Here is a 27,175-nt window from a genome sequence, read left to right as displayed (position 1 = left end):
CACAAATACATGTGCTGTGTGCATGCCAAGGAAGACGCTGCAGGCAGGCGAAGCTTTTTGATCACAGCTATTGGGTTAACAGAGGAATGTTAACACTGACCAAAAATAGCAAGTTATAGAGCAGGGGTTGGCCTGCATACCTCCTGGCTTCATGTGGCCTGTCAATCATTTTTTTTAAAGAAAAAAAATCACTTGGTAAAAAAAAAATCAGAAGAAGCATGTTTCATCACACATGACAACGATGAAATTCAAATGCCAAAAGTCCATACATAAAATCTATTGGAACATAGTCTCCTTCATTTTTTAAAATCTATGGCTGTTTTTGCAATAGAGTGCACAGAGACGCTATGACTCACAAAGCCTAAAATATTTATTGTCTTGCCCTTTATGGGAGACATTTGCTGACCTCTGTTGTAGCACAATGCAGCCAGTAAATGTACGTGTCGAAGCATCCTGAGGCCCAGCAGTGAACCAACTCAGAGGAGCCTCGGGATATTTTAAAATTTGGAGGGAAACTCGGCACCACTCGACATCCGTTGGACACTGCAATCTACTTGTCTGAGGCAGCTCACTGTTTGAACACTTTCACGCTGCATTCCCTTCAGTGACATCATAGATTTGCAAAGCTAAATTCTAGGCAGTTGCTGCAGTAAAAGCAAGAACTGGGTGAAAACCAATGTAGAACCAAAAACGCGGTTTGAAGTGTCAAGTGATTCCAAGGACTGAGAAGTTGTTCTGTGCCCAACAAGGACACACACCTTGTTAATAAGTTATGCTGGCTATTTAAGAGTGAAGTATTATTTCCTCTTTCGATTGATATGCACTCCTTTTTCAGACAGCTACTAGGTTGTTAGAACATGAATATCCATTAAGATGTTTGGATCTAACTACTTAATGAGTGTCAGGTATTTCTTTTGGCCTGAAGTGTGATGAAAAAACTGCTGAGACTCTAAGACGTGTCATGACAAGAGAAGGCTTGAGGATTTCTGTTGTAGAACTTCTGCAGACTTATGTGATAAACTAAGTACAAAAGCACGCCTGCAAATGTTAACACCCCAAATCAGGATAGTGACTTCTACTAGAGATGCATAAAGGGAATGGATCAGAGAGGGACTCACGGGGTCCTCAACTCTATCTCTAATGTTTTACTTAAAAAAAAAACAAAACAAACCAAAAAACAAAACTAAAGGACACATAGCAATAGGTTATAATTTTCACACAACAGGGTTGTGTGAACATGGATGTTTATTATTTTAACCTGCATACTGTGAAAATTAGTAAAGGGAAACCTCACTAAAATGGAGCTGGGGAGCCTGAAGGTACAAAATACAACTCTATGTCAATACAGACCCGAACAGGGGGAGACGTACCTTGCATCTTCAGCAGGAAGTGACTCTATTTTATAACTGCCAGGAGGAGGAAGAAAGATTTTCTGCTGGCCTGGCAACAGCACAGCCAGTGAGACTGTCAGCCAATGAAAAGCCACTCAAACTCCCAGTTTTCTCCAATGGCCTTTCTGTTTTTAACAGCCCCTCCCAACTTCCCCTTCTTTCTAGAGAACAGTTTCCTCTCCTTTGCTTTACTGGACTTGCATGTAGTTCACCGTAGTGGCATGTCCCGAGTTGCAATTCTTTGCTGCTCCAGATAAACCTGTTTTGCTGATAAAATAACTGGCTATTTTATTGTTTTATGTTAACAATACTCTCCTGAATACTGTATACTTGGACTATTTCACTTTTTTTTTAAGGGTAGAAGACTGAGTAATGAAAGAAGAGAGGGCTACTTTATACAAAAACATAGGAAGACAAAGGTGAGGCGGAATAAAGGCCAGAACAGAGAGTGAAGGGAGAATGAGATTAGGCCCAAAACTGCATTAAGAGAAGTCAGACTTCCTGGGACAATGAGTAACAACCTTCTCTTACTAAGCTATCCGGATTATAGGGGTTTAAAAACACAACTGGTGATGAGTAGTTCCCCTGAAGGTTAACATGTGACCTTCAGCCAGCGTCTCCAACAATTCAGCACTACTGCTCCTTGATTTAATTACAATACAATCACTAGAGGAAAAAACGGGTAATATCATAGCAGAAATGGAGCACAGGCTGAGACCAGCTTTTCTAAATAATGTAAACAGACCGAGGTCTGGGGGAATTAAAGCTTCGTAAGCTGGAAGGCCACTTGACGTCAGATTTTTCTTAAGGGTGGATAAAGTGATGGCAATGTTTCATTTGGTCTGGTTCTCTTCTACCAAAATGAAGGAATATTTAAAATGTCACGGCAATAAAAGTGGAAAAAAGAGGACAAGCTAGTAAGTGGGTGTAGACACCAGAGTCCCCTGAAGCCCAAGAAGAAAGATCTGGAACTGTCTGCAAAAGGACGCAGGCGAGGGGAGTGAGGAAATGAGAGTGTGACTCAGTAAGATAAGCTTTAATTAGCATATATTTGAGAGAAAGATCTTGTAAAGTACTAAGGAGAAAAGAAGAAGAGGGAAAAAGAACCAAATGTATTTCATTACAGTTGGCACACACTGTTCTGTATCAGCACAGTGTAATCACATTGGCACTAATTGACCATCTGCTGCAGACAGACCATCTGAAACTGATTATTTTTTAATGGGACTGGATGGGAACCAGGTAAAGAGAGATTAGAAATCACGGTGGGCAGAAGGACCGGTGGATCATGTGTCTAGGTCCGGGTGAGGGGAGCCGGGAAGATGCATCCTTCACCACTGACTGGCTGGATGCTGAACATGTGTCATAATCTCGGGCTTCAGTCACATCAGCTGTAAGATGGGGATAGTAACACCCATTCCTCAGAAAAGAACTGTTTAAAGATCAAGTGAGAATGTGCACAACAGCTTTAGCACAGGTCTGGAGCTCGGGAATGGCTCAGAGAATGGGAGCATTTGTAATGAAAATATTAACAAGGCTTTGTTTCCCAATCCTACTCAGTTTGTCTTGGAAATGCCACAGCTATTGGTTCTGATCTCTAAATCCGACTCCTGAATGTTCAAGGCCAAGCTCCGTTCATGAAATCATTGGGCACTTGTCTAATCTTCCCCTTCTGCTGCGTTGTTTGTTTACCCTTATGTACCCAGGAAGCACCCAGAGAGCCCAGCCTGGGTCTGTGTGATTCTTTACAGCCAGCAAGGGAAAGACTCAGGATAAATTAGGTAACTTCTTGACATCTTAGACTTTGGACGAGGATGCTAAATGCCAGAGGTAGTTGGGACATCAAAAGCCACTAAAGCTTCACAGAGATCACTGTAAGGTGAGTGGGCTTACACGACATCCATTAGGCTATGAGATGATGCTTTTTTGAGTCATGATCCCCTTTGAGGATCTGGTGAGAACTGTGGAGATTTTCTCCCCCTTTTTTTTTTTAAATATATATACTCATAGTATATAATTCTGTACTTAATTATGGGAGGGGTGCCTGGTGACTGTCGGTTAAGAACTGCTGGCTATAAAGATGTACACGTGGACCCTGCATTCTAGAGCAAAGGCAAGGGATTCATCTGAACTGCAATCAAAACCAAATTAAGAGAACAGAAAACAAATTAAAAATAAAACAAGGTTCATGTGTAAGTTTGAAATCTCTACAAATAGTTTCAATATGAGATCATTTCTTAAAACCTAGAAACTCTATGCTATTTTCCTTTACATGCTTCTTTTAGAAATAACACGACTGAAGTTTGATGCCAAAGAAATGTTTGCCTTTACAGCAATAAATGGAAGTCAAGTGGACTCCCATAAGGATGGCTGACTAAAGGAGAAATAGAAATCACAGTGACCACAGCACTTTCTTCCAAATCCTCATGAAACCTTTTGCTCTAGTTTAACAAATTCATGCAATTAATTAAATAAACTTCATTCTGTTTTAAGTTTAAATGGAATACTGATTCCATTAGAGTAATTACTGCAGAGTAGACAAAACAGTACCTTCTTTGTGTGTTTTGGGACAGAACAAAAAATTAGATGAAATGTACCTTCGTCAAGCCAGTATATGAAGAAAATTCTATCTAAGAGATGCCCACCATCTTTTAAGGCTCCTCATTAATCAATACGATACTAACTCTCATAAGTGCATGGTACTCACCACTGAGATTCTGTTGGTGGGCTTCTCTCAGACCACGTTATAAATTACTGGAGGCTAAGAAATGTGTCTTAATGATCTTAGATTTCCAGCTTCTTCTCTGTATTACTTGACATATAGCAGAAGCTCAGTAAATGTGCACTGAAATAAATTATCTCAAAAGGACTTAAATATATTTTCGTTTGACTGGTTTTTTTGAAATGCTGTCAAATCACTCTTTCTTCTGTGAGTTACCTATGACCTTTCAAATTCTTTGCCAGTTTTGCTATTGGATTATGATTTTTTTAAATCAATCTAGTCCACGGTGGGCTACTGTATATTCTGATAATTGTCATTTGTCTATTATTCTTGAAAATATTTGCCTCCCAATCTGTCACTTGCTTTTTAAATCCTGTATCTTTTATCATAAACAATTTATTTTTTAATGTAACTCAAATTATCAATCTTTTTCTTTTAGGTTTGAGCTTTTTTCTCTTAAGAGAGTTTCCTATACACAACGTCTTTTCCAAGGTCACAAGCTCACCCTCAGACTTCAGGTAAACCTGTACTACTGCATTTAATTTCTGTAGAAGGATGTTAAAATAGGGCTTTTTTGGAATCACTTTCGTTTGAAGCCCCCAAACTATGCTGAATGCTCACATGCCAGAGGGTGATGCTTGACCTAACAACACATGCAAAGGAAATGTTTGAAAATACATTTTTGCATCCCTTAGTCCCCAAGAGCCACCTTGAGGTTTCAAAGGGGATGCAAGTTTGGAAGCTGGGAAAAGATTTCTTCAAAGAAAGTAATGGATGTGCCAACCACACACCCGGCCTCCCCCTGGGAAGGATGCAGAGCTGCCCCTACTTTTCTCCGGCTAGTGAGTGAGGCTACAGCAGAGCAAGTGAAAAGGCTTGACAGTGTCACTGCCTTTGGGGGACACTGTGGTAGACAAGGGTATGAAAAGAAGTCTAGGTTTACAAAGCAATTTCTCGTTTGATATGACTCGTTAAAGTTTTGTAGCATAGATAGTCTCCTTTTATCAAAAGAGGACACTGAGCCCTAGAGAAGTTCAGAAAATTGCTTCAGGTCATAATACCAGTTAGGGTTCTGATTCCACAGCTTCTAACTCTGGGTCCACAGCTACCTATCCAGATCCAGTTTGTCTTCTGGTCCAGTTTCTGGTTTTTTCAGATGAGAATGTCCACAAGGGACACACCCAGAGTGGCTAATGGCTTGTCCAAGGTCACCCAGGGAACTGGCATGGTTTGCATACATCACCAGCATATACCTTTTAAGATCCTTTGCTGCGGTAACACATATTCTATAAATGTGTTGATAGAGTAAGGATCGCACAGAGGCAGAGAGCTCTGTCAGCATACAATAGAGTGCTTTCTTCTAGAAGCTCTTCTATTTGTGGAGTCAGTGCATTAGAACCAGCACTTCACACAGCACCTAACTTTTCAGCGCCGGCCCTTACCAACCTCCTTGTCCATTAGCTCTACAATTATGCTGTGATCAATTGAGCAAATCCATTTAGATGGCATGTCTAGTCACTCTCATAAGTGGATCTGCTACCGAGGCAGTAAAGTACATAAGAGTACATAATACAGACCTTTGAGATGTGAACTATATAAATCCACATTTGGTCCTGACTGTGTCTGTAGGGAACTCTTCCAACCATCTCACTGACCCGGAGTGAACTTTGTAATGGCTGAGTATAAAAGTGCAGAGCTAAGTTCTTTTGTCCAGGAGAATCTTTTCTAGTAACCAGTGTGAAGGAAGCATTTGCTAGACTTGATTACAGGCACTCACGCACTGAATAGAAATGACCTGCTGCCATGTGAAAATCTGCTGCCATAACCCCTCAGATGTCAAGCAAAGGTGCCATCCCATGAATCCTTGTTTGTTTGTCTTTTGCTTTCTCACAGCCTTAATACTACAGGTGGCACTTGGGCTGGTGCAGACCGAGCAAACTCTATGGTAGTAGCTGCTCCCTCCTTCTGGCCAGAATACCCAACAAAAGCCAAAGAGAAGCAGGAACCACAAAAAGAATTTGACAGCAACAAAAAGTCTGCAGTCCTACCAATTAAAATTCCCAAGGCTAATGGTTGGGAGTCTACCTCTATTAGGCCACAAAAGCATACGGCGATTCGAGGAAGAGCAGGCTGATTTCATCTCAAGGGATGAGTAGTACGATTACTGCTAATAATGGGTAACGTTTAATGAGCATTTTCTCCTAGGAAATGACATGCATCACCCGACAGTATGCTCCAGGAGGGCAGGACTAGGTCTGCTTCGCTGACCATGCAGACAGAGCTCTGAATCACATGTCTCATGTGGGGTTAGGTTCTCAATGAATATTTGCTGAATGAATAAATAATTTCATTTGGTTTTCACAATAACTCTATAAGGTTTGATACAATAGACATCACCATTTTACAGATAGGAAAACTGAGGCTCAGAGGTCATTAAAATGTGCCCAAGGTCATGTGGCCAGCAAGTGTCAGAGCTTATATTCAAACCTGAATGCACCTGACATCAGAATTTATGTTCCAACCATGATGTCATGTCACTAGCATAGACCAGACCTTAGGGCTTTTCCAGTACTGAGACCATCTCTGGAAGGTGGGCCTAAAAGAATGTATTTTGAGTCAGAATGGGTACCACTCTGTTCCAGGCATCATCTTTCGGATTTCTTCAATATTTTGCAACAACGAAGTTTAAAGGAAGTGACTTACCTACAAATCCTTCTTCACCAACCAGTTTCAGGGCAATTTTATCAGCTAACACAGAAGAGTTGCCATGGGCAATGTTGGCAAAGGGGCCAGCATGCACAAACACAGGCGTCCCCTGTGGGAGCAGAAGAACACATTTTAAAAAGCTGTGAGAATCGGTAATTTCCCACTATAAGTTTGATAAGCCTCTGTGTTAGCTGCCTCAGGGACCAAGAAATAAACTAGTCACCTTATTTCATAATATTCTGCATTATATTTTTAAAAGAATGGAGTTAAATCCTGATGGTTGTTTCAAAGGCTTGGTCAAATGTTTTTCTTTTCCCCATTAAGAAATTAAATAATTCAAGAAAAATCTAAAGTAATCATAAAATCAACATAATAAATGAATTGTGGGAATCGTGCCAGAGCAAGTACACGAGGATTAATTTTATCATAGGCCACTTTTATATTTACAATAAGCTTGTTATACTGATTTTTCAAAATTTTGTCTTTCTCGTTTACCTTACGTGTTAAAAATCTGGTAATTATTAAGACAAAATCTGGTAACAAGAAAAATTTCATTCATAGTAAAATGTTAGAGTAATTACTGCTAAAAAGGCAAAAGAAAAAATAAGGGAATTATCAAAAACTTTAGATTTTAATTATTTAATTTTTACCTTAAAAATATTTTTTAGATTTTAATTATTTTAACAAAAATCTGTCGTATATGCATTTCTACTTTCACTTCGATACGTTTCCTTTGTCAAAGAGAACAGACTATAGCCCTTTCTAAAAAAACTCATCCACATGCATTAAAAATGTTCAGGTTTTATTCAGAGCCAGCCAGGGCCACTGGGGTCTGTGTATACGAAGCCTTGTTTCCACCTGTGAAAATACAGGCTGCCCTTATGCTGACACGGGGGAGGCGGGGAGTGACGCAGGGGATGGGGCCTGGGAGCCATGGAAAGTTCCCATGAACCAGGATGAGCCGTTAGCTGAACATGTTTCAAAGCTGAGAAAGCTGAACAAAAGCAGGAAGAAAGGCAGTGAAAGAAAAATCATCGCTGAGAGTGAAAAAGAGTTTATCAAAGCCACTCTGCGAGTTTTCTATTTACGTTTCCTTCCAAAGTCCTCAGGAGGGACAGTCACAGGATCCCGATAAGGTCATATAAATGTCTGTGGAAATAAAAGCTGGGACTAGGAAACCCAAACACACCTGTTTATGGAAATGCATACAAGTATGTTTTGTGTCTAGATCTCTGTGTACCTATCTGGGTATCTATCTGTAGTCTCTCACTTCTGTGCAGATAAACATTTTAAGCGCCCTAAAGAAAATGCCATTTAAAACATCTTAATGTCTTCATCACCTCCTAGCCTAGGATGCCCCAGGATGTGGCTGCCTATGGTAAGCTAGCGGAGCTAGTGAGAAAAATTTAAAGAGGACCAGGTTGATGGCTCCACCCCTGGGTGGCTGGCTGGCTTCACTACTATACACACTGCAGCCCTCACCGTGGCCACCTGTTCGAGCAGCACCCAGCACAGGTTTCCAGGGAGACAGGTGACAGGGTGTGGCTGGATCAGCATGAACACATTATGATTCCTGGGATAACTGTTCTAAGAACTAGATCAGCAGCATTTTGATTTTAATTAAAAATTAAATAAGGCCACATTGCAAATTAATCACTAAAGCAGCATCAGAGCCCTGGTTTTCGAACTCCCAGTATGTGGTTTAAACAAAAAAATTCTTAGGACGTCATTGTTAGACATTCAAACACAAAGACACAAATACTCACAAACTCAACTGACATTTGTACTTACATAATGCAGTAAGCTGAGTTAATACTCCTAAGAAATTCTATCACTAATCCAAAGACATAAAAATATCTATCCTGAGTTCGATACTTTATTTTATACACAGAACACTTACACAAGTAAAAACAGGAACTACCTCGGTTTCTGTGATGACAAAGCTATGAATAGTCTCCATATGGACTTTTCAAACATTTAATAAGATTAACACTTCAACTGCTCATTGCTTATCAGAGGTCCAAAAGAACATTATCCAAAAGAATTTCCTGCAATGCTCAAAATACTCTAAATCTGCACTCCCCAATACAATAGCCACCATCCACACATGGGTACTAAGCACTTAAACTGTGGCTGATAAAAATAAAGTAATAAACATATAAATCGAAATGCAACTGGTATGACTGCAGACTAAATTTTAGATTTTATTTAACATAAACTAATTTAGATTGCAGTAACCACAAGTGGCCAGTGGCTGCCATATTGGACAGCACACTGTAGCACATGGGTGTTCCCCTCAACACTGCCTACGTCTAACCCACGGTAAAATGTGAAGATCTCTCATTCTCTCTCTTCTCGATTAAAAAGTCTTCCACAGGGATGTTCTCCACCTGGCTATAAATGAGAATGACCCAGGAACCCAGACCATATCCGCCAGATATTCTAGGTTCACTTGGTCTGGGGAAGAGCTTGGCATCAGCATCTTTAAATCCTTCCGGGAGATTCTAACATGCAGCCAGGGTTGAGAACTACTGGTCTCCTGGCAACCTGCAGCACGGAGCCCTTGGGAGCCTCCTCTGGGACTAACAATCAAGCATGTTCAAACACAAGCACGAAAGCACAATCTGTACAGTGAGCAGTGATTTGGGGATCATTTTCTGATTTGAATTCCTAGTGCCACCAATTAGCCAGGTTAATGTGGAGTGACTATGTAGGACCCAGGCAGCAGAGCTCATACATGCAGATACTTTAACTGAATGGTGTGTTCACTTTTCAAACAATGCCCATTGCCTGTTAAAGTAATGTCAAAATGACTTATGTCTTAAGTGAAAAAACAAACACGAATATAAGTACAATAAGAACTGCTAAGGGGCAGCTCAACCTACTAATTCATTCACTAACAGGAAAAAGACTTTTAGGGTAAGAAATATCTTAAAAGTGCAAGTAATTTTTAATTTAAGAGATCATTATTTAAAACAGTAAGCTAATCATCCCTAATAATTGTAATAATTTTTTTTTTTGGTGGTAGTTTCTTTTTATTTATTTACTTTGTGGGGAGAGGTAATTAGTCTTAGTTATGTATTTTTTTTTTTTAAATAGAAGTGCTGGGGATTGAACTCAGGACCTCATGCATGCTAAGCATTTGCTCTACTGCTGAGCTATACTCTCCCACCCAGTGTGTTTTTATTTTTGAGGGGGAAGTCTTATGAGGAAGCAATATCACATCTCATTATGTATTTTTTCTCATTCATTCAGTTATTTATTTAACAAATATATATTTTTAGGAGCAATGTAGTAAACATAATAAGTATCCATGTAATTATTTTACTGGGCACCTAATATGCGTGAGGCACTTTCTAGGAGCTGGGACACGGTGGTGTACAAGATGGGCAAAGCCCTGCTTTCATCCTGGTGGGAGGAGAAATACAGTAAACAAACAAAGAAATAGGGACAATCAGATAATATTTTGTGTCATGCAGAGAATGACAAGACGGTGACAGGGCAGAGTGTCTGGGGCTTTGCTGGAATGAGGGACCCCAGGAAGCTGATATTTAAAGTTCATGAGTTCTGAGGGATGGGAAGGGACCAGACAGGTGAAGAGCAGGAGGAGCGTTCTGGGCAGCAGACCAGGGCAGAGAGAATGAGGGACGGGTTAGGGGAGAGGTGGGGCCAGATCCTGTGGGATTTCCAGGGAAGAGTGAGGACAAGGGTAAACCACCCAAGAACTCTAAGCAGGAGGGCAAGAGGACCTGATTTAAGTAGAGATATCTGGCTCTGAGTGGAGAAAGAATTTTGGAAGAAAGTGGAAACAGCAAGACCATCTTGGAGGCGGTTGCTATGGGGCAGGAGGACACGCTGGTGGCTGAGGCTGGAGAGATGGGGATAGATCAGAGACTCATCCTGGAGAAAGTCTCTGCAGGGCTGAGATGGGGAGGGAGCAGAGGGAGGGACCTCCAGGACCATTCCTAGGTTTTTGGTTTGAACCACTGACTAGGTTTGGGGGATGAAACAGTTGGGAGGAAGTAGGACGTGGCTGAGAATCAAAGATGCTTTTTTTCATACATAAGTTTGAAGTGCCTTTTACCCACCCTAGGGGCTCTTGTTAACCACACCTACAAGGCTGAAATTCTGAGGCTGGGAGATTCAGAACCAGAGTTCAAGGGTCATCACACGGCTGACACTAGAGGGAAGTGCAGCTGGAGATGTGAGCGCTCAGGCCCTCCAACATTTCAGGACTAAGCTGAGAAGGCAGCAAAGGAGACAGGGGATGCCTGCGGGGAAGCCAGAGCTCCAGAAGGAAGAGATGTCAGCGGTGTCAGCCCCACTGAGAGGTCACACAGACACCAACCGAGAAACAAAGACCTGGTCACACGGAGAGACTGACCTGACAGGAGCAGCTGGGAGAAGAGAAGCCTGGGGTCAGGCTGAGGCTCTTGAGGACAGAGGGGAGGTAAGGAAGCGGGGACCCCAGTTACAGATGATAACCTCCCACCGTGAAGGGGAGCGGAGAAATGGAGTGGTAGGTGGATGGGGATAAGGAGGGTCTGGGAACTGTTTTGTTTTGTTTTAAGATGGCTTTTATCAGAGCACGTCTGCATGCTGATGGAATGATCCAGAAAGAGGAAGGAACTCAAGGTTCAGGAGAGAAAGGTCTATCATTTGTCTTCACTAATGTGTAAGCTTCAAGAGGGCAGGGACCTTGGTCTTCGGGTCCATGTCCTAGGCACCTACTACAAAGCAGCCTGCTCACACTACCTGTTAGATAAACACTGAATCTTCACAATAACCCCATTAAGTTAGTCACTGTTACGCATTTTACATGGAGAAGATGGAGGCTGAGAGTATTTACAAACTTGCTGAAAGTCACAGTTAGTAAATGGCAGAGCACACACTCAAAACCGAACTTTCCATCAGCCGAGTGAGTGAATAAACGGATGGCCATTCCACTTGTCTTTCTGCCCTGTCTTCCCCCAATGTACCTGCCTTCTGGTCCCCCCTCCCCCTTTTTGTCCCACCACAGCTTGAGGACAAACAGCCTGTTGGCACCACTGCTGGTGGGCATCTCATCCCAACTCCTTTGTTCAGTGACATCCGGAAGGGAGCTAGGAACTGGCCAAGGTGGGGATATTTACACCGTGGAAACTGGCAAACACTGCAACCCGGCAACTTCCTGCCCAGAGAGCTGTTAAAACACCTAGGATACGTCACTGTCTCCCCAGTCCCAGCCCCATCCTCCCACTTGTCTCTTTGTACCAACCCAGGTACTGCCTCCCTGTTTACTTCCAAATCCTGGGGTCTCATTAGCTGGGAGGAAGAAATCAGTCAACTACAACATCCAATGAGCAAGACATGTGACTAGAAAACGGACTACAATAGAGATATTTGGTGAGTAAAGTTCAATGAAGACAAGAGGATGGCAAAGGGCATTCAGTGTACTTTTCAGGAGAACGTTTCTCAGCAATTGCTATCTGTTTTTCTCAGGAGAAAAAACAAAAACAAAAACCTCCCCCAAACCTAATGATTATGAGATGCTATATCAAAAAATATCATGTAAAAAATCATGTATACAAACTACTATATACAGAATAAACAACAAGGACCTACTATATAGCACAGGCTATATTGAATAGCCTGGGATAATCTATAATGAAAAAGAATATATATATATATATAAATAAATTGACTCACTATGCTGTACACCAAAAACACAACATTGTAAATCAATTATACTTCAATTTTTAAAAAAATCATGTAAACAGGATAAATGTGGCCAAACAACTTACTGAAATATTAGACACTGAATTTCTAAGTTCCTACTCTGGTCAATTAGGACTTCATTAGTCAAGAGACAAATCATATCAAAGAATTGATAAATACACTTTTAACCTTTTTTTTTTTTTTGGATGACCAAACAGTTACTCTGATGCTCCTCGGGGCTCACATTGGCTGTAAATGCTCACGTGTGAGGAGGTACAGCGAACCAATGAATGCAACTCTGTCAACAACTTCTACAAAAAGAATATCTACTTACTTCTAGGGTCTGCATCAGATTTGGTTTTATTGCATCTTTCATCAAAACAGTCAGAGCACCTGTCACCCCCTAAAGGAAAGGGAGGAAAAAAAAAACTTATTTGGATTATTGACGAAAGATCATTTGCACAAGTTCGAATCTCACCAGCCTGCCTCCCACATGGGTAGCCCCAAAGGCTGCCCTCACCTCTGAGCTACGGGTGACGCAATACCCTTGCCTCTGTCCATCTTTCCTCCACTGGCCGGCACGGATGCCAACTATTTTCAGATGTGAGGCTGATGGGGAAGTAGCAGTCATTGCATTTTTTTCAAAACCTTCCTTGATTGGGAAGATGCTTGCCATAAAGCAGATCTTTCAGTTCGCCTGAAAGTGTTTTCCAGCAATCGTGCACGTTATTTTTCATGACCAGAGATTACATTATTGCCCAGAGAAATCAGATGAAGAATGAAAACAAGGCTGGTTACGAATCTCATGCTATGTCTGCCTAGAAGGAAGCTGATGCCACATGTGCACAGACTGTGGCTGCCTCCTTCTAATCCTATGAAGCTTGAGTCGGGCTCTCTCCTGAACCTTCCTCTCCCATTCTGGAAAGGAGGAGGAGGAGAAGAGACAGCAGGTCTGAGAACTACTGGGGAGAGGGTGCCAAAGAAGGTCACACAGGTGAGCTCCCTTCCACCTTTCCTAAAGGCACTGGGCAAGTATCTTCCAACAAACTAGCCAGTTACTTGAAGGCCACAATATGAGAAAATGCATGGGAATATAGCCCTGAAAAATAGAAGCGGCATGCAACAGATCCCAGCAGATCGGGTGGGAGAACCTAGAGAATCTTCAGCTCTCCATTGCCTTCTCCTTCCACCTCCATCACCAACAATATTAAATGTTTCTCTTATACGATCAATTTCTATTTTTAGAATATTTAACCATTGAAGATTTCTAAGAAAATCCAATGTAATTTCTACATTGTTGTACAAAATAAACATTGCAAGAACTGTAACCTACCTATTATAAACATATTAAGATGTCTTACTGTGAAAGCAGCCAGCCGGGAAGGGCTCTAAGCAATCAGTTCCCTTTTCATAACAGAGCAGGCGGAAGAAGGCAGCAGTCTGTCTACTGTTCTGTGCTCTCCGGGTTTAACCACCCCCGTCAAATCTACTTCCCAGAAACTAAAGGGAGAAGGAAGGCAGGCATTTCCGTGGGACTCTCAGGTAGGTTACCACCTGCTTATTTTTCCGAGACACAACTCATCTTCGGCTGCTCCTCCCTCACTGACAGTTATCAAACACATGCAAAGAAACCCTCACCAGATAAAGCAGCTCTGGGAGGTCGTGTCCACGACAAGCTCTGCCCTCCATTTCAGTCCCGAGTCCCCAGCGGAGAGGGCTTGGACATACTCTTCCAGAGGACATCAGAATCAACCACCTCACGTGAAACTTTCAGGGGCCAGCTATTCCGATTTTCATTATAAGACAGAAATTCTTTTGACCAAATCAAACACAAGTTATAAAGTAGAAAAATAAAAGGCTAAAAGCTCCTAAAATCCTCCCTCAGTTTCCTATGGCAGACGAGCTACTGACAGCTCCAACCGCATGAAACACAATTTGAAGAAATTAAGTACCTTTGCAAACAAGCAAAACATAACTAACATGGGTCAACTTTGGGTTTTTTTCCCCCTCCCAGATCCAAGATATTTATCACAGATAAAAACAATAAATTTAGGAAAATAATATTTGTGGATTAAGTTTCAAACCACTGCTGACACATGTTTATTGATAACCAAGATTAAGAGGATACAGAGAAATATACAAACTATAATATGCTAGTTTAGACAGAAATATTGGGATGTTGATAATTTTTAAAAAGTAGTACTTTTACAGCAACCAGGATTTGGGTTTCCCCTTTAAGCTTTATACCAAGCATCCCATGGGCTGCCGATACAAACATACCTACTTGATTTACTTGACAAGACTAATGAGGCAGGCAGAGTTCTCTTCAAAAGTAGCGAAAAAGTTATCATGACATTCTGGCAAAGGTTTAAAATTACATCCAAGCCCTTGGAATTAATAAAATATTAATTTGCCTTTCTGCTTTTCTCAACAGTTTTTCAATCATCAGTGTGCATTTAAGATCCCAGTATGATACATGACTCAATATGTGGGAAAGTAAGCTTAAATCCAGAGTAATAGCTGTCCAATAGGCCTCTGTCATACGTATGTGCTTATGAACAACACAAGCAAATGAAACAGGTACACCACTGATGGGGGTTAGCAGTAAAGGTGGTTATTAAAAAGAAGAGGAGGGGGAAGGGTATAGCTCTGTGGCAGAGTGCATGCTTAGCATGCATGAGGTCCTGGGTTCAATCCCCAGTACCTCCATTAAAAAAAAAAATCTAATTATCCTCTCCCCCTCAAAAAAGATTAGCGTACCAAATTACAATTGGCACTACGAAAGGTGGTGGTGTGCCAGGATGCCAAGAAAGCTTTCTAAGCATCATTCCACTCAAAAGAAAGAAAGCTACCTGAGTTAGCATTATTAAGGGGGAGAGCTGCTTTATAATATGAAACTCAAGTCGAAGACAGAAAATTAAACACGCCAGGGTGTCCAGGGAGCAGACTAGAGCCAAAAATGTGCCAATTTCAACTTTCAATCTTTCCTTTCATAAAGGTGGAGTCACTCCTTCTTCTTTGGAAAGGTGATTTGCCCTCAATCTACAACAGGCATAGATCACTTTCTAAAAAAGCCACAGGCTGCAGGAGGACAACCCCACCCCAGGCAGAGCAGAGGTCAGAACTAGAAAGAATCATGAAAGGCTCATGAAATAAGCTTCATTGCTTCGGTGACAGGCAGGTACAAGCACATTGAAAATGCCCCCCGAGAACATTATGAAGCTGTAAGACAGACGGGATTGTGAAGGGGAAAATATGTGTGCAGAAATTCTCTGAATTCCCACTATACCCACTGACACAAGATGATGAACATCTTCATCCTCTTGACTGCAAAAGAACAGGGGCAGCGAGCTCCCTGGAGCATCTAAGACAGACTTACCAAATCATCCGCTGTCACGGGCTGCCCGTTTTTGTCACTGGCCACCACCATTCTTCCCAGCCGCTCCTTCATGTCCGCGAGGCTGTCGGTCAGGGCCAGCACTGCCATGATCTCACTGGCCACCGCGATGTCAAACTGCGCCTGAGACAGCAAGAACCAAGGTACCGGTCAGCTGCAATGCCACCTGCGTGGCCACTACCACAGGGAGCGGTACTTCAGCAATGAAGTGCTTGCAGGCCAGGGGATATAATCCTCGACAAGCTGTTCTGGAATGTGCAAGCTTCCTAAGTGTCCAGCACATGCACAATCCTTGGCTTGGTGCTCTCTGGGGTGGCCTGCCCCCTGCAGCCAACTTTCTTCCACTTGCTATGCTCAGCAGGACTCGGCCAGGCTAGGCCCCCGTTACACCAGCTTGTGGCATTATGTGGTCTGCTTTTGTGGCATGCTTCAGGCTTTTAATGATTAATGTGATGATCTGATGGATGCACGTCTCCACTGCCGGAGTGTAAGTGCCATGAAGACGGGGACCATTTAGGGAGGGTTTGCTCCTAAGTCCCCAGCTTGGAGGGCTGAGTGTGAAATGCACTAGGCGTTCAATGCACGTGGGCGGAATAAATGAAGAGCCACCACTTCCGCTGCTACTTATGTGGGGCTGCAGGTGTCTGCCCAGCAAAGACCTAAGGAGCAGACAGTGAAAGAAGGTGGTTCTGAGGCCAGTTTCCCAGAGTTAGAGCTCAGACTAGTGGTGACGAGACCCTGACTTGTGTTATCCACCCAGTCACAAGGTGACACAGAATCGATTTTAAGCTGTCCATGGGGGCTTAGAAACATCAGATCTTGAATTTTCCAGCCGCCAATGCTGGAGAGCAGCTACTTCCTGAGAATTGTTCCCAGGCCCTCCTGTTCCCTCTCCTGGCTCTGATTCCAAGCTGCACACAGTCCAATAGGCACTAAAAGAGACCCAAGGAACGTGGACTGCTTCCTCCTCCTGATTCAGCCACTGGACGAAACCATTTCATCACACTCCAGCTGAACTCTCCTACCTAAGAGGCGGGTGAACTGGGTTAACTTCAGCGGGATCATCTCCTGAGTCATTTTATTGTCCACTTCTGACACGGACAAGAACGGAAATGAGGGAAATAAGGAGCTTTCTGGCTACTTCCTGGTTGAGATTTCATTAGTCATTGACTTAGTGAAAAAATATTACCTGCAAGTCAAATATACCTATATTAAATTATTACATTCTCAGTATAACCCATTCCAAACATATGTGCTTTTTCATTGTATGAAATTGAAGATTCTCTATACCACGGTTCCATTAAAAACTGCATATGAAAAATGACTAAAACTACTGAGAATTCCTATACAAAACCTGAGACTGTAAATATTCTTGAAATATTAACTGTGTAAGTAATAAGTGGAATTTACAGTAGACATATAAGTTCTCCATTTGTAATCATTAACAATTTCAAAATTTTGCATCATAAGCAGTATCAAAAATGAAACAAGGACCAACATAGAATTACTCATTTTATGCCTGAATGATGTAGCTACGAGAGGGCTATTTTTGTTTTGCAAATAAAATATTTCTAAATCACATAAAAGTATAAACGAGATTATTCTCACTGTTTATTACAGGTTTAAACAAAAGACAATATGCCATGTTGACAAGGATGTGAATTGCCATGGCTTTCCAGGTATGTAATGTGGAAATGCATGTGAACAACTGCAATCTGCATCTTCTTTGACTCTGCAATTACTGATCTAAGAATGTGTCCTAAGGATATCATCAGGCAAGATTACATGCAAATATGTCTATATGTTATTATGTGTATGTTACAGATCACTTATGATAGCCCAATACTGCAAATACCCTAAGTGTCCATTAACAGGGAACTGGCTGACTTGATTATGGGACATTTACACGATGTGGTATTATATAGCCATTAAAAAATCATGACATAGATCTACCTCTACTGACATAAAAAGATGTCCTCAATAGTTTTTTTTTACATTAAGTTTATTTTTAATAAAATAATCTTTCACTAATGGATTCATTTTACCATGATGCACATGCATTTTTTTTCTATCATTTCCTGCTGGTTATTTTATTTTTTAAATAGGAACATACATATATTCATTTTCATATCTTTTTCACCTCAATAGAGTTTTAAGGTTAAAAAAGCAGTTAAAGTTATTAAATATAATCTCTTTTTATTTAAAAATATGTATGCATAAAGCAATACAGAATATAACCTTGGCCAAGTTACTGAACACGATATGCCCACTTTTCTCATTTGCAAACCAGATTTACAAACTCAATGTGCTAATGTATGTAACGAGCCTACCAAGACAAGGCAGGCAGCAGGCATTCCAGTCACAGACACTATTAATCCCATATCTCTCCAGTGCCTACGGTACAAAAAGACGCAGCGAAAATGTGAAAGGCTTTTCTTACGACTCGTCTTTCTAGACATAACTGATGTCAGAGGTGAACGTTTTTCCAGCTTGCATTCTATGTGTTCATGTGCAGAAAAACACAGATGCCGGCCTTTTCTTAATGTAAACTGGATTACACTGTATGTACTTTATATGCACTTTAACTTTGGGTTTTTGTTTTTTTTTTTTTATAAAAGTCTATTCTTAAATATACAACAGGTTCCAAGACAACACTTCATTCTAGCTACGGGTGGCAACAAATGTTATGGCAGGGAATCCAGATTTTTAAACAGGAATGGAATTAAGGATCATCATTGCCTCAGGCACAAGGAACAGCTTACTTTTTGCCAGATTTAATTCCACCTGTGGCCAAAGGACCTTTTCCCGCAGCCTTCGCTTTTAGCAACTTGAGTTTCTTCTGCTCCTCTTACTGCTCTGCTTGAATGCCTTATCTTCCTTGTCCATCTCCTTGGCCTGCTTCTTGGGCTGCTTCAGGGGCTTCTTCTTGACACCTTCTCAGCCAGACATGGCGCCTGCCACCCCTTCCCCAGACCCTGCCACCGGAAGCCTCACTAGGTTTTTTAATGTGTTAAATTTGTTTTTTAACTTTCCATTTCACAATCGGTACGAGAGCTCCGTGTCACTCCCCCTTATATACACTGTTTTATTTTCAACTGTCACCTGTGTCTGTGGTGCAGAAGGATATGCCAAATATGGGTGATCGCCCCTAATGATGAACGTTTGGGTTGTTTCAAATTTTCACCAATACAAAAAATGCTGCAGGTAATAGTCTTATACAGAGGTTTTTTTTTTTTAAATTTATTTATAATTTATTTTGGGGGGGGATAATTGGGTTTATTTATTTAGCTTTCTTTTTTCTTTTTTTTTAAGAGGAGGTACTGGGGATTGAACCCAGGACCTCATGCATGCTAAGCACATGCTATACCACTGAGCTATACCCTCCTCCCCCCAGAGGTTTTTGTTTGTTTGTTTGCTTTGGTATATGAGCAAATATTCCTCTTTCTCCTCCTCCTTTTTTTTTTAATCTTTAGTCTCAAAATTAGAATTGTTGGGACTTTTCAAATTTTAATACTAACAAATTGCCATCCAAGAGGCTTTACAATTCACACTCCCACTAAGAATGTATAGGAGTCCCTATTTCTTTGCATCTTCACTAACATTTAGTATGAATTTATTTATGTCTTGATGAGCTCACAGGTAAATAAGACTCCACTGTTTTAATTTGCAGTTTTATGGCTGCTTGTGAGCATTTTAGCTCTGTGTTTGTTAATGATCGTCTACTTCTTCTATTCATTTCTTTAGTAATTATTGGACATTTACCACTCCTGCCTAACAAAGTTCTATGCACTGAGAATACAGCAGTGAACAAAACACGCCAAAACTCCTGCCCTTATGAAACTCACATCTTAGTCGGGGGAGACAGAAGATAAACAAATAAGGACGGCAGGGAAAGGAAAGAGGGAGTTTGGGAAAGGGAGGTGCAGTTTAAAAGAAGGTGACGACTGAAGGCCTTACTGAGAGCAGTATTTGACTATTAATTTATGGAAATTCTTTTTATGTTTGGCACATTAATCCTTTGTTATATATATACTGCAAATAACCTCTCCCAGTCTGTTGCTAATCTTTTAATGATTTTGTAAATCACTTTTCCATATGGAAGATTTAAATTTTTCATTATGTCAAAATCATCTAGAGTTTTTGCATCTTAGGTCAGTGCCAGTTCATATCTATAGCAACTACTAACATGTTTGACTTATTCCAGCCAGCTTATCTTGTATTTTCTATTCCAGTATTTTTTTTTTTTCCTTTCTGCTTAAGGATTCTAGGTCGAAAATCCTTTTCATTCAGAACTCCAAGTGAGTGTCCCAATGTCACGTCACATTCAGCGCGGTCAGCGACAAACCTGATGCTGATCTCAGTCTTACTTCTTTCTGACTAATCAAGACTTGTTTTTCTCTCTGGCTCTTTTGAATTTTTTTTTCACCCCTAGTAGTGTGAAATTCAAACCTGATGTGCCTAGGTGTATGTCTACCTAATGTATCTTGCTCAGCATTTGTTAGACCCTTTTAACACAAAAATTCTATGTTTTTCCTTCAAGTCAACAAATTCTCTTTTCATTATTTCCTTGAATACATTCTTCACTCCATTCCCTGTTACTTTCACTGATAACTCTTAAGAGATGCTTGTTAGAACTTCTCCATGTGTCATGTCTCCTGACTTTGCCTTTGTATTTTCTGTGGCTTTCCTTGTGGTAGTATGTTCTCTAGAGAGAATTCCATTAGTTAAACTTTCCACTCTAATTCAGTTAAGCTATTCTCTTATTCAATCCACTAACTGTGGATCTGACACCATAGTTTTATTTGCAAGATTTTAACTCATTTTTTTCCATAACAGCTAATTCTCATCCCGTGTAGGGTAACTCTTAATCCTTCATGCTGATGGTAAGCTCTTTAAAGCTCCTCCATCTGATCTGCCATCTCGTTTTCCTTGGGCATCTGAGCTTCTCTTTGCTGCCTTTGGTGTCTGTGTTCATGATAAGGGTTTTCTTTCAATGCAGGTGATTCCTGGCTTTGATGCTCCCTCTTCCTCGTCTGTGGACCTGATTTCTGACGACCTCATCCCATCTGCAGACATTCAGGAGGGCAGGACATAGCACATGCTGCTCCTTGGCTTTCCATCCTGCAGTCACTCCCAGGGCCACTGCTCGTCCTCAGGGTGCCCTCTGCCCAAATGACAAAAGGCTGCCATTTCCCAAGTGTCACAATATATCGCTTTTCCTTGAACAAGATGCTTTGCACTCTCAGATAGTAAGCACAGTACATGTGCTGTGAGCCCCCCGCCCACCCAGGGCTGGGCTATGAGCACTGGCCTCACAAAAACACTCAGGCCCACAGACTGAGACAAAGGCATCCACTGGCTGTGGCTCAACACAGGTGTCCCAGGAGGGTATGTGTCCACCAGCTTTTTGGGAACCGTCCCCATCGCTATCCTGTTTCTGAAAAGTAGGTATCTGTTGCCTTTAGATTTAAAGACCCCACCCTCAGCACTCCCACCATATTTTCATTGGTGCTTTTCTCCACCAATCCAATTCTTTCAGAAGCTTCTCCAAAGTATGTGGCAATGACTCTGGTTTTCGAGCAGGGATATTGCCTGTCTGGACTCTGTGTCTGCAGGTTCCAGGATTTGGAAGAGGGACAGCACAAGGGCTTAGCTTGCCTTCTCGACTCAACTGTCATATTCACTTTTTACTTCACAACATTTTAAAAGGTCCAACAGTCTATTTGATATGAGGACTGAATACTGCAGTAAACATGATTCTTTTTACACTAATAAAAACGTAACAATGCAAAGTCTATAAATCTAAAACTGTCTTAAAATATAAAGTATACTACAAAACATAATAATTTAGAGTTCTGCTGTGCCTGGCTGAAAAATCATGGAATGAATTTATATTCCCTAAGCACCATCACTCCATCTATTAAAATGAAGGTAGGCATCATAATTTATCTTCCACACTTTCTAGATTAGGGTAATAAGACATTATCCTTAACAACTTCTCAGGCTATCAAGCCATATAACTGAGTGTTTGTTCTTTGGTTTATGAAACGTTGAGTAATGTGTCTGAGACTTTCATTTTTCAGTTGTCATGCAGATACAGTACTAACTGGGTGGGTTGGCAATAAAATACATTAGAATTTATATTCAGGACATTCTGAGTGGCTCTCAACAGAAACACAACTAAAATCACACAGAAAAAGGATGGCAAAATAATACTGGAGACCTTCTGCCTCCTGCTCCTTTCCCAGTCTGTAGGGGGAGTGGAAATGTCACCTTGAAATGGGGGGAGGCCCACTGGCCACGGCAGGTGGAGGAATGATAAGGAGAAAGGAAGAGAACCAGCTTCTGGGTGACTGTAAGCGCAAGTGTGGGCAGAGCGCGCCCTCGAGAGAGCGCCACCTACCTGCCGGGAATAGCCCTTCTCTGTGTTTCCCTGCCCAATGGTTATTTTTCGTAGAAATCGGTCATTTGTATCCACGACTGGAAAAGAAGAGAGAACAGATGACTTGATCAACAAGCAGGAACTGGCCACCTGGTGTGTGTCTGGCACTGTCCCAAGTGGAGAGCAAGCGACAAAGCTTGGCTTCCCTGGGCTGCTGTCCTGGGGGAGGACACAGAAATGATCAGTAGACTAGGGTCAATTTGCTGGTGGTAAGTGCCTTAAGAAAATAAAGGAGGGGCTATGATGCTTGCGTCAGGGCAGTGGTAGGGGTAGGGTGCCATCTTGACTGGGCGGTAAGGAAAGGCATTTCTAAAGCAGTGTCCCTTTTACACTGAAACCTGAGTCACAAGAAGCAGCAATTAAGTAAGTTTCTCAAAGGGTTAAACACTGAACAAACATCTGACCCAGCAATTCCACTTCCAGGTGTGTATCTAACAGAGCTGGAGGCAGGTACTGCACACCTGTGATCAATGCACCATCATTCACAACGGCCAAGAAATGGAAACAACCAAGTGTCCACTGACAGATGAGTGGATAAACAAAATGTGGTATATATGCACAATGGAATATTATACAGCCACAAAACAAGCTTTTGATATATGCTGCAACATGGATGGATGTCGAAAACATTATGCATAATGAAATAAACCAGATACAGTATGATTCCACTTGTATTAGGTACTTCGAATAGATACATTTATAGAGACAGAGAGCAGAACGGTGGTTACCAAGGGCTGAGGGAAGAGGGGGAGTTACTGTTTAGTGAGTATGAGTTTTTATTGAGGATGATGAAAAGGTCTGGGGTAGAGATAGTAGTGAAGGTGTAACCACTGCAAGCCTTGTGGATATATTTGATACCATGAATTACACACTTATGAATGACTAAAATGATGATGCTATGTAGACGTTATCACAAAAAAACTTCCAAAATAAAGTAGTATTAGGGGGTAAAAAAGAAGTCAACTTGATTAGAGTGGGTACAGTTTTCTTTGTTCTTTTCACTGGCTTGTTTGAATTGCACTGATTTATATTTTGTTTGTAAAACCAAATTTACAATGCCGAGAATCAAAGCCAGAAGGACAGGCTTTACTAATAATTTATGGGGCATCAAGTAACAAGCTGTCCACACTTACAGCTTAGATCCAATTTACTGAATGTACAATACGGTGCTGACAAAAACAGTGGTGGGAACTGTGTTTTGGGGACCAAAAGCACCTGAAGGAGGAAAAATGTGAATGTTTTTCTTTCACACACAAAGTACTAGCCGACCTGCCCAGCTTGCGCTGTTCCCTGCTGTTCCCTGACTCACCTGCTGCCCATTTCTTTCTCTACATACAATGCTCTTCTCTCTCACAAACACACACATACATACACTCGCATTAACGCACACCCATTCAGACATCCAAGCAACACCCATGAAGCACACAGAAACCTTCTTTATGACTCTAAGCCAGAGTATACACAGAGGAAGGAAGGCCCCTCACTGTTATCACTAGCTAGTACTTACTCCCAAGCCCGACGGTGCAGAATCAGATACAGTAAAAATACTTCCTACTCTCATGTGTAGGACACACGATCTTGAGGTGATCGTTTCACTGGAAATTCAGCTGTTTTTTTATTTAGTGAAGAGAACACAGCAAGCCAAAAAAAAAAGTAAGCAAGATTATCTATCATCAGTGGCATGAGAAGCCCCCCTGGGTGTCTAGAGGGGAATGTGAGGGAGACGTAAGAGAAATGTAAAGATTAGACTGTGACACACAAGAAAGATATCAGAAAGTAATGCTAGGTTAGCGACACCTATTTCCTGGCATCTAAGCGACAGAGCCAAAGACGCACAACAGAGCACTCAAGGATCCTGATCCACATTCAGTGCTTGCTGCCCCACCCGCGGGGAGGGCAGCTCAGGAGATGTGAGCAGGTGTCCCAGCAAAGAGGGCAGTCGGCGCAGGTGTCCCAGCAAAGAGGGCAGTCGGCGCAGGTGTCCCTCCACGTGGCCTCTGAAGTGCTGGAGGGGATTCTAGTTAAGTGGCTGGAAGCACTAGACTTAGAAAAAATTCCGCACTGAAAACAGAAATTTCAAAGCTGCTTAGAGCTAGTAGTAAGAAAGAGAAAGGGAGAGATCAGGATGGCAGGGAGGGGGGCAGCGGGACAAATTAGGGGAGACACATTTTCTCCCAAATATAGGACAAGAGGCCAGAGAAGAACGAGACAAGAGAAAGGTCATTTTCCTCGGAAACCCGGAAGAGGTGGGGTAGATGGGACTGAGCTAAGGGAACCGCCTTTTCTCCTAAATAGGAGGCCAGAATGAGAGAAGAGGTTGGTAAAATAACAGTGACTGAAATAAATGGAGGATTTGTGCAACACAAGCTGGGAAGAAATCAAATTGTGCATTTGTGAAACTGGTGGAAAAGCTTCCGCGGGACCTCGGCCGCCCTCCTGGTCCGGTGGTCAGCACCCACCTCTCTGCCACGTGATGGTGGAGGGGTCCATGTCCAGACGGGCGAACTTCCTCACTTCCTCATCCGTCAGAGCGCTGGGATCAGTCTTACTTATTCCTAGTTTCTAACAATAAAGAAAAATAAAATGCGATCCCTCTCCTTTCACCTTCTCCACGACCAGGAAAGCCTTTTTAAAAACTAAGCTGACCCTCATAAATCGTAGGTTAGGCCAACTTACAAATAAATGCCAGAATCCAAACATCTGTTAAATGGAAGACACTGGTATTTGTCATAATAAACAAGCACCATGTTGTCTGTTGTGGCCTGAAGCTCTTAAGTCTGCTCTACGTGGTCCCCATGTGCTGTGCTCAGAAGGTCCATCTCACTTCTGCTCCAACTCATTGGTTCTTCTTTTCAAATACAAATACCAGTAATTCAAGTAATGTGTATGTCTACATTTTCAAAACAAGTTATTTCTGGTGGAGGTGTAGAGCTCAGTGTTAGAGCGCGTGCTTAACATGCGTGAGGTCTTAGGTTCAATGCTCAGGACCGCCATTAAAAAGCAAAAACAAGTTATTTCTAATTCCATGAGGAAAAAAAACAACACATTAAAACTTTAAATGCACCTCTTTCCATAAGGGAAACATTCTAAGAAAGTGGTTTTTAATGAAGAAGCATAAGAAAGGAAGCTGGGAAATGGAAACTATACACATCGGAGCTGCTGAGGACACTACACTGTGCGCTATTCTCAACAAACAGTGCCTGGTTCAGTAAGAAGGAAGGGGATGGATTTCTTAAGCCAATTCTCACTAACCGGTGGCTGTAAATTATACCATTAAAGTCATTTTTTAATCTCTAAAAAAGAGCACAAGGAAATCTATGTGATGAGTAGGGCATTAAGTAGCAAATAGCACTAGAAAATGATAACCTGGATAAGGATTAAGAGCACATCCACAAATACAGTCTTAGTATTTTGCTGCAAAAAAAAAAAAAAAAAAAACTGAAATAGATGAATTGTCAAAGGCTCTATCTTTTTCCTAGAAAGACAAGAAATGTGAAAGAGAAAGACTGCTGGCAATTCTCACTTGCTAGTTGACTAGGGTACTCGAGACCAGCGAAGTGGTCCTCTCATTTTACAGATGAGGAACCAACATCTACAAAGGTGAAATAATGTGTCCACCTGCTGTTTGGTGCAGGATCCAGGCCTCAAGCATCTACTTCTGTGCAATCTCTGCTGTACTGTTCTGTCTCTTTAGAGTCTAATATCCACACCCCTCCCCCCAAAAAAAGAAAGAAAGAAAGATCTGGAAACCAAAATCAAATCAAGTTCAAAATTCCTGGCTTCACCAATTTTTCTGATTTGTTTTTAGGATATTTTCTTTTTAAAGAATCACTAACTGGAAACTTACTTTCAGCCGAGCAAGTTGGATTTTTGAAAATTCTCGAACACCATTCACTGAAGGAACTAGTCGATTATACAGAGCCTAAAAACGCAAAACCAAAACAAAAACCCCACAAAAGTTTAAGGGCCAACTATGAACTTGGACGATTTATACAATATGACAAAGTTCATTACATTTATAACCAAACTGTTTGGATTACAGATCCTATTAAAATTCTTGGCTAATGTAAACAATTTAGACTTAAGTTCTGTCATTTTAATAAATCTGACTAGATCTGAAACAATGCACATTGTAAAGAGTTTGCATGAAAATATATTCCTTGATCTACAGCCTTATAACTATCACGTTAAAATTTATCTCTGTATCTGGCTTCAAAAACTCACTAGGGAGTTAGTTTAACTGGAGGAAGTTTGGAACCTTATAAAACGTACCAGAAATTCCCACTTCTATCCACATCCTATGTCTATGAGGAATTAGCACCTGGGAGTCTGTCCTCTTCAGGTGTGTGATTTACCTCTCAGACTGCACGCACCTGAAGCCCCAAAAAGGAGCCTGATCTGTTTAACAGCACATCTAGGGTAGCTGCATGTAACGTTAAGAGTCTTAAAAAGATACCCCTCTAACCCCCTATTCTAGACCAGAGATTAGACCTACAGGCAAAATGAAGAGAACTGGTCTACCAACTACCTTTCAAGCTAAAGGCTCATCTTGAAGACTATTTGGCTTAAATTAGCATTATTCTCCCAACGACGTGGCAGTGGTCATAAACCCATTTGAGAATGTGACCAAAGTATGGATCCTCTCCTTAAGAATTAAGGACATATCCCAGGATAAGATGCCCCAAAATGGCCAACAAGGAGCCTTTCTCACCTTATCTGTTTGAGTGTTTTCATGCAAAATCCTTGTGTCAATCGCAGCGGCCAGCAAGTTATTGGCAGCGGTGATGGCATGGATGTCCCCAGTCAGGTGAAGGTTGAAC

At 41.5% G+C, this 27,175-nt stretch overlaps 1 protein-coding gene across 3 annotated transcripts in view; it reads right to left on the bottom strand.

The window, feature by feature from the left end:
• MTHFD1L (methylenetetrahydrofolate dehydrogenase (NADP+ dependent) 1 like) overlaps window positions 1-27,175 on the bottom strand; it is a 167,372-nt gene that overhangs the window by 92,286 nt on the left and 47,911 nt on the right. Inside the window, exons 14-20 of one of the 3 annotated variants that reach the window (XM_032485168.1) lie at window positions 27,067-27,174; window positions 26,203-26,277; window positions 24,815-24,917; window positions 22,317-22,393; window positions 15,896-16,036; window positions 12,851-12,919; window positions 6,817-6,928 (exon numbers count right to left, since the gene is read on the bottom strand). In XM_032485168.1, the coding sequence (XP_032341059.1) occupies window positions 6,817-6,928; window positions 12,851-12,919; window positions 15,896-16,036; window positions 22,317-22,393; window positions 24,815-24,917; window positions 26,203-26,277; window positions 27,067-27,174 (685 nt within the window). Of the gene's footprint in view, window positions 1-6,816; window positions 6,929-12,850; window positions 12,920-15,895; window positions 16,037-22,316; window positions 22,394-24,814; window positions 24,918-26,198; window positions 26,278-27,066; window position 27,175 lie in introns of those variants that run through there. The other 2 variants (XM_032485170.1, XR_004322064.1) reach the window with 2 other exon arrangements.

The sequence above is a fragment of the Camelus ferus genome, chromosome 8 (genome assembly GCF_009834535.1).
Source record: "Camelus ferus isolate YT-003-E chromosome 8, BCGSAC_Cfer_1.0, whole genome shotgun sequence".
In the NCBI taxonomy this organism is placed as follows: Eukaryota; Metazoa; Chordata; class Mammalia; order Artiodactyla; family Camelidae; genus Camelus; species Camelus ferus.
The sequence above is the reverse complement of the archived record's forward strand: the minus strand, read 5'-3'. Positions and strand labels throughout refer to the sequence as shown.